This window comes from Lissotriton vulgaris, chromosome 1_1 (assembly GCF_964263255.1).
Source record: "Lissotriton vulgaris chromosome 1_1, aLisVul1.2, whole genome shotgun sequence".
Lineage (NCBI taxonomy): Eukaryota > Metazoa > Chordata > Amphibia > Caudata > Salamandridae > Lissotriton > Lissotriton vulgaris.
In genome coordinates, this window is record NC_141685.1 from 883,997,709 (window position 1) to 884,010,984 (window position 13,276).

The following is a 13,276-nucleotide window of genomic DNA, read 5'->3' on the forward strand; positions in this document are numbered from 1 at the left end:
GTGAGGGGAGCAATGTTTCCAGCAGGAAGTCTGCCTTTGTCTGTTCCTCCTCCAACTTTACATTGTAGACTGTTGCAGCCTTCTTGACGACTTCATAGTAAGCCCCGATGTCGTCTGGCGGCGAAGGCCTCGACGGATACGTCTCCACAGGTTCCTCGGGGTTATCGGCCTCGAGATCCTGCCATTCTTCGTCTAAGGACGCCGAGCATTCTGAGTAGTAGCTCTCGCGGAGGTAATCTCCCTCCGAGCGGTAGAAGTCCTCCTCTTCCCCTTCATCCGTGGGGTCTGGAGTTTTCGGCGGCTCTTCGGCCTCGAAGTCCTCCTGCAACTCTACCTCTTCGGCTGGCGCTGCGGTGCTCAAGGCGGCAGTCGCGGTCTTCGAGGGAATCGAGTAGTTCTTCATTTTCTCGTCGAAGTCTCTCTTCCTCTGGAGCATACTCTCCATTTCGGCCTTGAGCCTTTTTCTCTTTTTCTCCATCTGTGCCGCCTGCTCGGCGTCGAGCTTCTCGGCTGGTCTCTTCGACGGCGCCTTCGACGTGGAGGCCATTTTGAGCGTCTTCTCGCTCGCGGGTCCCTTCTCGAGGGCCTGCTTCGACGACCTATGCTTTTCGCTGGTCTTCGCCATCTGGGAGTCCTTTTCGAAGGATCCGCTGGGCTTTTCGGAGAATGCAACTTCGGACGTCGAAAATTTCGTCGCCGGTGCTCCTTTCGAGGACTTAGCCTCTGTTTTTCGGGGTTCTCCCTCAGGCTTTCTAGGCCCTGTCTGGGTTTTCGGGGTCGTAGACTCTCCTACCTTTTTTGAAGGTCTCACATCGGTCTCTACGACCGTGAAGTCATCTGGTCCCTCGGCGATGTTCTCCTCTTCCTCGGAGGAGGCGCCCAGGTCGTAAAGCGTCGGCGTGGTCCCTTTCCCTTGCATCGTCTGGTGGGCCACCCTCTGTCTCTCTCGAACTCTCAAAGTCTTCGGCGTGAAGACTGAACAGGCGTTGCAATCCTCGCTGGAGTGGTCGACCGGCAGGCAGAGGTTGCAGACTGGATGCTGGTCCTTCTGCGCGTACTTGTGGTGGCAATTACGGCAGAACTTGAATGGAGTGTTGTCCATGTGCTCGGTCAGGGGGTCCCCTGCCCGCTCCTTCTCCTTGGCTGTCGAAAACCTCGATGTTTTCTTCCTCCTTCTCCGTTCTGGTTCTAGGGGGTCTTCTTCTCCAACCTTCCTCGGTCCTTTTTCTTCCAAAAACTTGTGTATTTCCTTCTTTTCTCCTGAAACTTCTCCGGAGCTTCATGCGACGATCCAGACCCAACGGCGGAAAAAAGAATCTGAAGATGGCGCCCAAGGGTGGGAGCTTCCGCAGGAAGCGTGCCGACGTCACGAAGGTGCACCAAATGGTGGGACGTCGACGCCCACCTGGGCTACAAAAAAAAAAAAGAGAAAAAAGACTACGAATCCGGACCCAACCACCAGATCGCGGAATAATGCACAGCATAGTGAATCCAGAAAGATTCACACTGCAAAACTCCTCCTACTGGTAAGTAAGCATTCTGTTATCAACTCTGAGGTTAAGCTGGAAGAGAAGAGGTTCTGAGCCTTGTCTGTGTGTTAGGCCTGGAGTGAGTAGTGATTCGCAACCTCTTTGGGCCATAGGGTCTCAGTTGTGATGCAGGCTTGGGAGAAAACATTTATCACCGCATCTTGACTGACGAAGGCCTGGATTGGTAAACGATTAAGTAATTCAGTCGTAAATATCCTGGACGCTGATTTACAGCCTCCCTTTTGGGTTATAAGGCGAGGAAAATAACTGACTGATTCTTAGCATAAACAGGCCTGGGAGCAAGTGCTAGCCTTTAAGCTTGGAGTTTGGCCTAGAATCAAAACAGAGCCACTGAGCTGTGGGGTTGGTATGGAAAGGAAAATTGCTTGGGCTCTTTACTAACCCTCAGAATGCTAAATCAATCTACTAAGTTCTGATTTCTTAGCCTCAGTACAGCTGCCTTACAATTCTAAACAAGTACTTCAAATAATTCTGTCATCTATGTGACCACAACACTGCGTCTGAGGGAACGTTTTCTGGATCTATTCTCCCTTTCTTTTGCCGCACAAAATAATCAAAGAACATAAACAATAGGAGGGCTGGTGGAAAAAGCCTGGGCATCAGACAACCTGGTATCAGGCAAGTAGGCAAGCCCCACCCGGAGACCAAGCTTCCACAAATTCGGGAAGTGTTTGCTGGTGGAAAAAAAACCTGTTGTCCTCGGACATCTATCACTCACATGCTGCAGACACCGGCCGAGGAGCCATTTCAAAAAATAAAAAAAGGAAAATAAAAAAAGAATTTGTTGCAGAGAAAATATTTTGCCAACATCCGACGTACAACACAGCAGAGCGGCCCGGGTGAGAGGTGGGCAGGAATCCAAAAAAGAAAGGTAGCTTCTGTAATGTATACTGGGGGACTGTTCCATTCTGATCAGTACTTACCCCCAACACCCCATCTCACCAACTAGCAGGTGAAGAAATAGCAGCAAATCTCCGTTAGCCACCAACATAATTTCAATTGTCAAATATTTTGATGGTGACTCAGTCAGATCTGAGAGGCTTCCAGTCCATCCCCTCCACAACAGACTACCATGGCTCGCCATAACACAGAACGCTGCACCTGTCACTTTTCTTCCTTGACTAACCTTCTCCACAAATCTGTCCCTCAGCGCAAGTATCTAAAGTACCATGGCTCACCACCACTGACTTGCAAGTTGACCATGTACCACAAAGCGAGTGCCCCTCTTTCAGGAACATCTCACGCTGGTTTATGACAGAGTCATGCTGCATTAGGTCAGCTCACATGGAGCTCAGTTAGCCACAAAAAAACTCCAAATACACCACTTACTACCAATACTATACAGGATGCGGACTATGTGGGTGGGTAAGCGATGACTATCTTACATGTGCGAGACACCACCACCCTCTAGTCCCCAGAGCCCAAGTATACATTACACAAGCCTAAAGAAGCAGGTTAGACAGATCAGAAGGTACTCAAGCAAAAATAATATAAAAATTAAAAAAGAAAAAAAATGGGCCATTAGGGGAGTTCTACTTACTTAGCAAGGGTATGTATGTGCCTATCCCCCCCCTTCCTGGCAGGGACATCGTGGCATCGCTCCCTAGTGAGACGTCGGCTTGAAAGCTGGAAGCTGATTTAGTTTCCCAAAGGAATAAAATGCAAAAAAAATTGGGTTAAAAAAAAAAAGGGCGGCAAAAAATAAAATAAAAAAAAACCAAAAAAAAACCGAACACACACATCAGTGCAGTGAGGAAGAGGGGGAAGACACCTCCCGCGTCCGGAGAAGCACAGAACAAAAGCAGAGAGAGTATGACGAGGGAAGGACTTATACCTGCATAGAGCTCTGGTCCGTACACTGCTCCCATAGCACCCACCATCGGACTCAGCTTCCAACCTGTGGAAGAGAAAGAGGGTCAGGATCCGGGAGAGCATTAGCTGGGACAAAGAAAACAAGGAGCAAGATAAAATCGGGGAAAGACTAACTGTTTGAGAGAGGGCAAAGGCACCTGGAGGGATGAGACAAAGAATTTGTGATGGGTTAGAGAGCACAAAGTGATGCATGGAGGGGAGTGGAAATATAACGGAGAGGAGGGTGGGGTCTGGGTTTAAGCCTGAGGAAAACAGGGGAGAGAATACTGTCAGTGACAGAGGAAGGATGAGGGTCAAAGGACAGAGCTGTATTTGTCTCGGGTAGGGAGGAGTGAGGGGGTGTTAATTTAAAGGATCAATATGGAGACCCAGATATGCGAGTGCGTAGGGGACGGTAGCCAGGTAAGAGCGGAGGTTAGGGGGTCTTCTCAAAGACGCAAGCGGCCGGATGCAGGGATGACTCTTGAAGTCTGGTTTCACCGGACTGGGTGGGTCAAGTTTGGGCGGTTCTCCGTGCAGAGGCTGCAGGACCTTGCTGGGACCGGTGTGCCACTTAGACTCAGGCCGTAGGTGACGGGTGCAGTGGTGGTTCCAGGCGTCAAGTTTCTTCGTCTTCGGCAGGCTCAGAGTGTTTCTTTGGAGTTTCTTTTGAACAGAGGTGCTGTTCGCAGGAGATCCTGTCTTTCTTGAAGGAAGTCAGTTCTCCCAGAGATTCTGGAGGTAGTTGGCTGCAGGACATATCGACTTTTGAAAAAGGATCTCTGGAAACCGCCCAAGGGCTGGGGCCAAGTCAGTTTTTCTCTACAGTCTCCTCTGCTGTACAACTTCCTCTGTCCTTCATATGTTGCAGGAATCTAGGGTCCTGGGTTCATGGCTGCCCCCTAAATACTGTATTTAGGGGTCTTGAAGTAGTAGTCAATGGGCTACTTACCTTAGGGTGACAACACCCTTGATGTGCTCACCCCACGTGGGGGGGGGGGGAGGGGGGGTGAGCACATTCCCTAACCCGGATTGGGGGCTGCCCTCCATCAGCAAGATGGTGGGCACCGAGGAGTGGGCTTCACCTCGTTTCCCCCTCCTGGGGGATGGGTTGGCGGGGGATGGGGGGCACACCTTCCGGGCCTGCTAGCTTTTCTCATCTGTCTTCCTGTTGACATTGGGGGAGAAGACAGGAAGAGGGCCTCCTCCTGCTAGGAGGGGTGCGGTCGCAGTGCAAAGGTGGCAGGGACTTTGCACTTAAATGGCTTTACTGCACTTCCAATATCTAAGAATATACTTCAATAGTATCATGCCGATAGGTCCTCACATGAGGTATAATGCACCCTGCCTTAAGGATGATTTACCTATGCCTCATGCAGTGACTGGTAGGCATGGCACACAGCGATGTGTGCCATGTTGACTCTCCACTTTTAGCTACACCAACACATGCAGGCTGCAATGGCAGGGGTGCATGTTTGTGGTGAGGTGACTGAGTTTGGCATAATACATGCGGTAGCCCTCAGGGGCCCTTCTTAGGCAATCAGGCCCTTGGCACCATAGGTACCTCTTACAAGGGACTCCTCTTTCAGTCAGCATCCCCTTCTCGGCTGCCCTCTTAACTGTAGGATGCAAACAAGTTTGCTGTGTAGTCGTCCTTTCTCAATTGTTGCAATGGGTCATTAACTGCACTCCCTAACAGGTGTTATCCGTTGAAAGGAGTGTTGATAATGTTGGCCTGAACCGCATTCTTGAACTCAAAGATACATAGCCAAGCATGCCTCTAAGGTTGCTGCTGCCATCAGTTGTCTTGCCACTGTGTGGCATTGACTGCTGATTTTACGCACATGTTCACTGTGCTATTACCCTCCTCTGCGAGGGCGCGTGCCCTCTTCTGGTATGGTTCTGCAGATGCTTCATTAACTCGTCCATCTCCTCCCACTTTTTTATGACTTTCTTTCACAGACAAAAGAGAATCCTATGGGGATTACTGATTTTCACGGACCAGGGAAGGGTTTCAGGTTGGCTCATCATTTGAACACTAAGAGCCATCCACTCAGATAAAACTTCTTTATACGTGGGAACTCGCTGCAAAGCTTACATTCCTTTAAATGCTGTAGGATGAATCTAAATATTATAATACAAAAATCTTGGTCCTACAAGTTTTAAATTCTCAAAACGAAATCTGCTAGCTTTGTTCAAACATGATGGAAAATGTTAAAAACTAAGGGAGTAAGTACTGTAACAAGAGTACCTAGGGCAGTCCTCAGACGTAGGACACAGCATTTCGCCTCTGTTCAGCCCACAGATAAATGTCATGGTCTCCAGCATTGAATCTTTCATAAATTCACATCCTTGAATTATCCTCAACTACAAGCTGGGAGCCTCCGCAGTAAAATTAACACTGCAGTATTCTGTTAAAGTCAAAGAGGTTCAAACAGTCACTTTGTGTAGGAAAGTGCCCATTTTTGACATGGTCACACTCATTTTGCCTGGTATTTGATGCAATTTCGACAGCAGTGCACTGGATTTCTGCTATCAAAGTCCCCGCCAGATCTTTTTTCCTAAAACTGTACAACTGTTCCCCCAATTGGCAATACCTGTATTACTGCCTTAAGTCCCTAGTAAATTGGAACCCTGGTATCTAGGGCAATGAAGCTAAAGAGGGTTCCCAAGGCTGGAAGCATGTATTGTGCTATCCCAAGTGACCCCTCAGCACACTTATGCAAACTGCCATTGCAGGCTGTGACAAGGTGTGGAGAAAAGTGAAGACACGACATAGCACGCCCTCTGTGTGCCATGCCAGCAGGCACAAGCAGGTAATGAAAGTCACCCCTACAGCAGGCAATGCCACCTCCCCTCTGGGCCACTTTGATGGCAGGACAGGGGGGAAGATCAGCTAGTCGGAGAGCGTGTACCCCATTTAGCCCTAAAGGTAAGTAGGCCATTGCTTACTACCAGTCACTCAACTCAATGCCCCTAAATTGAATATTTAGAAGCCACGCCAGGTTGACAAACTCAGATTTGACGGATCCAGAAGAAGAGGACACCGTTTTTGGCCATAATTACGGAGTGACTTGTCCTGTAAAGGAGCAACTACCAAGAACCCCGGTAGAACGCCAGCACTTCGCAAACTGCCAGCAGTCTCCCGTGGAGAAGATACTCCCCTGCAATCACAGAAGAAGCAGAATTCAGTTTACGGTGTTGCTACTCACTGGCCAGCCTGACACAGCAGCCCACCAGGAAGAGGTACCTGTGCCCCTGAAAGTCAAATTGCCCACCTCCAAAGAGTGGGAGGACACCAGAAACAACCAGAGCTGCACAGCAACAACACCCAGGGGTACCAGTCCAGAGACCAAGAAGGATTTGAGGGACGTCAGCACAGCAGAGACCCACTTCCAGAGAGGCCCCGTTGTCCTGATTTCTGCTCCCTTAACTGGCAAGACCGACAACCGGGAGGACCTTGGTCGCACAGAGCCCAGCCAACCTATCAACTCTGCATCCAAGCGTCCCAGCCTGGGTACCAACAAACCAGCTGTGCTCCCTGGCTCCTTTTGACCGAAGGCCCCTGTTGGGAGCTCTCGGCCCTGTCCCCAAGTCGCCCTCTGCAGTCTGTTTTCTAGGTGCCCCCCTCCTTTCTTCACATTGGCAGCATGGCATGCAAAGCTACCAACCAGACCAGCCCCTCTTCACCTGGAGGCGCCAGGGCAGGTAACGAGTAACTGCTGGTGGTACTTTAAGCCTTGGCCCCCAACCACACCTCTAGAAACAGACTGTAAATAACTATGCAACATATGCCTTTTTTCCCCATAGGAAAGCATTGCTGCGTAAAGACACATTCAAGTGAACATTTTACATACCTGGAAAAATAGATATCTAAAAAAAGTACTTACTTGATAACGAAGTTCTTGGTATCAAAACGTATATAAAATAAGACTTATTTTTCTGAATTGGTCTCAGATTTATTGGAGTGTGTATATCTCATTTATTACCTCAGCGAGTACTCATGTAAAGCAACTGGTGCTATGTAAAGCGCTCTGACACTCAATTTGGGTCCAGTTTGCACTATATAAAACTTTGGAAAAAAATGCTTACCCCTGATAAGCCTAAACTGCTCGTCCACACTACCACAAAAGAGAGTATTTCGTGTTATCATTTTTGCCTCTGTAAACCAACAAGGGTTGCCTGGATTATTTACATAGGGTACCTTGTTTCGGTCCACTCTATAAAGAGCCGGCTACCTACACTTCAGTAGCTTAATAAATTAAATGAAAAAAACCTACAACCAATGAGATGGGTCCACAGTGAAGTCCATGATCCACAAAGGGCACCATTTCAAAGATATACATTGTTTCTTGTGTACGAGGGGTGCCTATTCCAACTCTGCTCACATCGTTCTCGGCTGAGACCTTTGGATTGATGTACAATTCTAATGGCTATTTGAGCATTCGAGCAGACTTCTATTTTGGAGACTTGCTTCAGGTTGATGATGAAAAATCTTAATCATCAAAATAATCACCTTGCAAATGGCCGGGGAAAGCAGAGAAGAAAACTGCAATCCATCGCATATTTTCTGAGATACCTCATAAGGCAAAAAAAGCACACCAATCTGTCAACATTTTCCCGAACAAAAATATCAGCTTCACTATCCATTTCTCATTCCGCACATTCTTAAGGCAGTAACGAAATTGTTACTTACCAGTAGGAGTCGTTCTTCAGTGTGAAGAATTTTATGGATTCACATGATGCCAATTTTCCGCCATCTAGTGGATGGGTCTGGAAAGGTCTTTCACGTTCTATTTTTTTCGTGGGCGTCTACCACCATTTGGTGCTAGGTCCATCCCTTGTAGGACGTCAGACAGCGCCCCGAAAGTTTCTGTGCGTGGTAGTCACCTTCAGATTCTTTCTGGTTTGCTTTTCTTTGTAATTGAGGGGATGGCTTTACTTTTCTTGTTTTAAGTTCTGTCTTTTCTTTTATGTGATCTTTTCTCCCACCTGTTTGTTTTCCTCATCTGTGGGGAGGTGGGTGTGTTGCATGTGAATACAGAAAACTCTTCAAGCTGCAAATCTATTCCTACTGGTAAATGACTATTTTGATTTGCAGCATGAATCCTTTTCTGGATTCACATGCTGTGCATTAGATTATGTAGCGGTTTCCCCTACCATGAGGTGGTTGGGGTAAGATGTGGAAGACCTTGCGAACAGGTGTTGAAGTACTTTTTGTCCCACCTGATTTTCCTTTGCCATCTGTATATCCACACAATGCTTGGGGAAGGTGTGTGGAGATGTCCCTGTAGCAGTTGCATAGTGTCTATTGGCACATTGGCGATAGAGGCCAGGGTTGCCCTTTTTTCCTTGTTGAGTGTGCTCTTGACCGCGAGTTTGTTTCCCCCAATGAGGAATGGCATACTAGAATTGCCTCTACAATCCAACATGCAATTGTCCCCTTTGTCACAGGTGCATCTTTGTTGGACTTTGAGTAAGAGAAACAATTTATTCCCTTTACAGAATTGTGTTGTCTCCTGTAGATAGTATATTAAAGCTTTTCTTACATCCAGGGTATTAAGGCTTCTTTCTAATCATTTTTGCAGGTCTTTGAGGAAAACTGCTAGCTGAATGCTTTGATTCATATGGAATTTGCTTACAACCTTAGGTAGGAACTGAGGGTTGGTCCTTTGGACAATCGTGTCTTTGAAAATTTCCATGTATAGTTCCTCAATAGTTATTGCTTGTAGTTCCCTTACTCTCCGTAGAGATGTTATATCTATCAAGAATGCAGTCTTTATTGTGATATACAGGAGTTCTTTGTGCATGGGTTCAAACGGTTCTGAAATGCTGTGTGCAAATAAATTTGTTTATGAATCTGAGATCTAAGATTGGTAAAAAAATAAGGCGAGTAGTTTTCCTTGTTACTTTCTCTATTACTTGCTTTTCTAGGAGTTCCTTTACTTCCTCCAAATGTAAAAGTTTTGTTCTTTGGAATGTTTTCTTCTTTGGTAGAGTTTTTTTTGTTTTATACAATAGCCGGGGCATACTACATTTAAAATCCAATGGTCTGTAGTTGTTTTTCCATTGTTGTGGGTAATGAGCTACTATGTCTCCCACTGGGGTTGTGCAGCAGTCCTTCTTTGTGGGCAAGTCACTTGGAGTTTGCTCCTCCTCCTCTTGAGGGTTGTCACCTATCTCTTCCTCTGCCACAAAAGGACAGCTTTGGTTACTGCTGCCAGGATTGGTATCCGGACTGTAGGCTAAACTGCTTTCCATTGCCTTGTGCTTGCTGTTGCCCTTTTGAGAACACCCTCCACCCCTCAAGACCTGTGAGTCTTCTGAGGTTAAATCCTCCTCTCCTGAAGTTGACTATGTTGCTGGGCTCCATAGCTCTGGCCGTTACATTATCCTTTATTTGCTGTAGGTACTCATCTACTTCACGTCCAAACAGGGTGCCTGTCAAGGGCTTGTTGATTGTGGATGTTTGTACTTCCTGTTTGAGGCCTGAGATTTTGAGCCAGGCATGTCTTCTTGGTGTTGTACCTTTGCACATTTATATGCTGGCTGTATTCAGCTGGGTCTATAGCGGATTTCAGGCAGGTGTTTGCTATGTTCTCCCCTCCTGTAAGATGGATTTTGCTCTTTTCTTATCCTCCTCTGGGAGTTTATTAGTTCCTCGATAACATTCCATTGTTGGTGGCCATAACTAGGAGTGCATTAGAGTTTGTGATGAGCCATTGTGTTGCTGCCTCCTTTTCCATCTTCCTCTCCACCATGTCTATTTTCTTACTTTTCCCTTTCTGGACGTGGGCCTATGGAGGAATGAGCATTGCTCCTTCTTGCTGTGGCAACAATGATGGAGCCAGCCACTGTGTTCCCTTGAATGTATTTGGGTCCTTATTGGAGGGCTTGTATATCTTTTCTACCCTTGCTGTTACTCTTTTTGCTGAGACAGGCTCCTTGAAAGCCTCCTTGCCCTGATCCAGAATGCTTGGAAGCATAGGGAGGCATTGTATACCCTTTGAGGATGTTGTTAATGTTTCTTGGAGGAAACATGAGACTCCTTTCTCCTTTTCTAAGGGGACCTTAAAGTATCAGCTACTCTCTTGATGAAGCTGTTGTAAAAGGCTACGTCGTCTGGTGGCGAAGTCTTTGAGAGATTGCGATAGACCTCTTCTTCAGGGCTCTCCATGTCAAAGTCGTTCCATTCTTACTCGAAAGTTGCTGTCGCTTCCTCTTCTTCTGGGAAGTTCTTCCTCGACTTAGTCTTTGTGAGGTTTGGGTGTTGCCAGAGCGCTGACATCTTCTTCCTCTGTCTCGGAGGTGGTGGAAGGTTTTAAAGGAATTCTGTATTCCTTTAGCACCTCGAACTCCTTATGTTGGAGTGTCACCATTTCTGCCTCCAGGCATCTTCTTTGAGGGCCCAGTCAGCCTCAGAAGCTGTGGAGATCCTCTTCTTTGATGCAGTGAATTCCGCCTCCGAAGGTATGGTCTTATCCATCAAGGCCTCTCGTCCAGCACTTGTCTTCGTTGATTTTGACGTTTTCCCCTCGTCAGTATCCCTGGCATGAGGTCTGTGGGATACTTTCAGCCGTGGCTGACCTTTGGTCATCGCCTTCGATGCCTGGGCTGGCCTTCTGTGCATTCTTTGCCACCCTTGGTAACTGAGGGGTCTCAGTTGCCTTCTTCGCTTTCTTTGACGTCCTTTGGATCTTTTTCGCAGTACGCCACTTCTCTTGGCGTCCCCCTCAAGGATTTCAACAACCGGTCCTGCGTGTGTTGATTCTGCGGCTGCCCCTATTAGTTTTCATCGCTTAAGAGACCAAACTACTTCAGCGACACCTGCTGTTTCTGGCAGCCGAACATAGCAGGCAAACTGAGGTTACAGACGTCGTGTGTATCGAGTTGTGCGAATTTGTGGGGTCAATCAAGGCAAAACTTGAAAGGGGTATTTACCATGGCCCCTACTTTGCCTCATTTTGGTCCATCTGCGTGGTTGCTGCTCCCAATGGGTCCCCCGATGGGAAAAGGTGGCCGGAGGTATCCTTTTTTACCAGTACCTTGGTAATCAATGTAAAATGGTTCTTTCGCTAAAATCTCCCCAAAATGGGTGTTTCGTCCAAAAATTCGGGTTTTCTTCCCTTGCTTCCAGACTGAAAAAGAATCTGAAGATGCCCACCATGCACAGGAACGTCCGGGGAGCCGTCTGGTCTGATGTCACAAGGGATGGACCTAGCACCAAATGGTGGCCGACGACACGCATGAAAACATAGAAGCAGACTATTCCGGACCAAACCACTAGATGGCGGAATAATGCACAGCATGTGAACCCTGAACATGATTCAGGCTGCAAAACCTCCTTTAATTTTTGATGAAAATAGATTCATTATATGTCGTTAGTGGCGACTACTTGCAGTTAATGGAGAATCCCAGGCTGTGGAGTGTCCTTATGATTGTGTGTACGCTGTTTTTGCAATGCTTGAATGTCCTTACCTTTACTAGCCAGTTGTCCATATCAAGGTACACATGTATTTCCCTTCTTTTGAGGTATTCTGCGACCACAGCCAGACACTTTGTGAACACTCTTGCTGCTGATTTTATTCTGAAGGTTAATATCTTGAATTGGCAGTACATACTGTTCACTATAAATCTAAGGAATTTTCTGTGTCCAGGAAGCCAGGCATGCTGATGCAGAGTTATGGCAGTGCATAGTTGCCTCCTGGCAGTCTCTGCTGCATCCAGTGCAGATTTAAGACAAGTGTTGGCAATTGTCCAGCAATCCCAGATTTGTTGGCCCTCTTTTTAAACTCTTCTCGTCGGTGCTGCATGAGTTCCTCAACTCCACCCTACTGTTGGTGGGCAAGGCAGATAAGCAGGAAGTTTGAAATTGCAATGCACCACTGCTGACCTCTACATCCTCCTCCCCACCATGTATACTCTTGCTCTCCGTGTCTGGAGGATTGCCTGTAGATGTGAGAGTACTGGCTCTCTTCGAGCTATTGCCATGGTAAGAGTCTGTTGGTATGTTCTCCTTGATGTCCGGATGGAATTTTGTAGAAAACCTATATTTCTTCTCCACCCATGGACAATGGCATATGTGACTCCAGACATGTCGCTTTCCCCTGGTCGAGGCCTCTGGGCACCACAGGAAGGAGTAGGTTACTTACCCTGCAAGCATCAATTCGTAGCGTATTGTGCTGCAGATGCTATGCATACTCCTGTCATCTAGTGTTGGGCCTGGACTTTTTACTCGTGAAAAATGTATGATCGGCGTTGTGCCTCATCTCTCTTCCCCTCGAGACACTGCACATTGTCAACCATTCCTTTGTTAGATAATGTTTTTCCCCTTGATATATATACAGTGAGTATATAGTCTGCTAAGTTAGTTTTTTCTAATACCTGCCGGGGAGGCAAGATAATGCATTTGAATCTGCAGCACTACATGCTAGGAATAGATGCTTACAGGGCAACATATTCCATTTGTAGCATTTGTTGGCTGCAGATACATGCTATGCACAGGCTGTAAAGCAGTACCTTCTGTGCAGTGGCTTTAGGCATGAGATGATGCGTTTGATTGAAATAATGTTTGAAGGACTGTTTATCCAACTAGAGCCTGTTGTCTAGCTTGAACATCCACACAGTAGTGTTCTGTTAAAGTGTGCGGGTTCACCCATGTTGCTGCTTAGCAAATGTTATTGAGAGGGATATTCTCCAGAAAAGCCATGGTTACTTCATTCTTTCATGTTGAATGAGCCCTTGGCATGGTTGGTAGTGTTAGTTTTACTTTGGCATAACAAAACTGGATACATTTGACAATTCATCTTGCTATTCCCGTTTTAGAAATAGCATTTCCTTTCTGTGTGAGAAATACAATTGGGGTTTTCTGAACG

The 13,276-nt window shown here is 47.0% G+C and overlaps 1 protein-coding gene across 19 annotated transcripts in view; it reads right to left on the reverse strand.

Annotated features, from left to right (window-relative positions):
- Positions 1-13,276, reverse strand: part of RBFOX2 (RNA binding fox-1 homolog 2) — a 617,871-nt gene that overhangs the window by 99,204 nt on the left and 505,391 nt on the right. For 11 of the 19 annotated variants that reach the window (XM_086958628.1, XM_086958610.1, XM_086958659.1 and 8 more), the window contains 2 exons: positions 3,385-3,447; positions 3,091-3,183 (listed from right to left, as the gene is read on the reverse strand). In XM_086958628.1, the coding sequence (XP_086814754.1) occupies positions 3,091-3,183; positions 3,385-3,447 (156 nt within the window). The remainder of the gene's footprint in view (positions 1-3,090; positions 3,184-3,384; positions 3,448-13,276) is intronic. The other 8 variants (XM_086958635.1, XM_086958667.1, XM_086958684.1 and 5 more) reach the window with 1 other exon arrangement.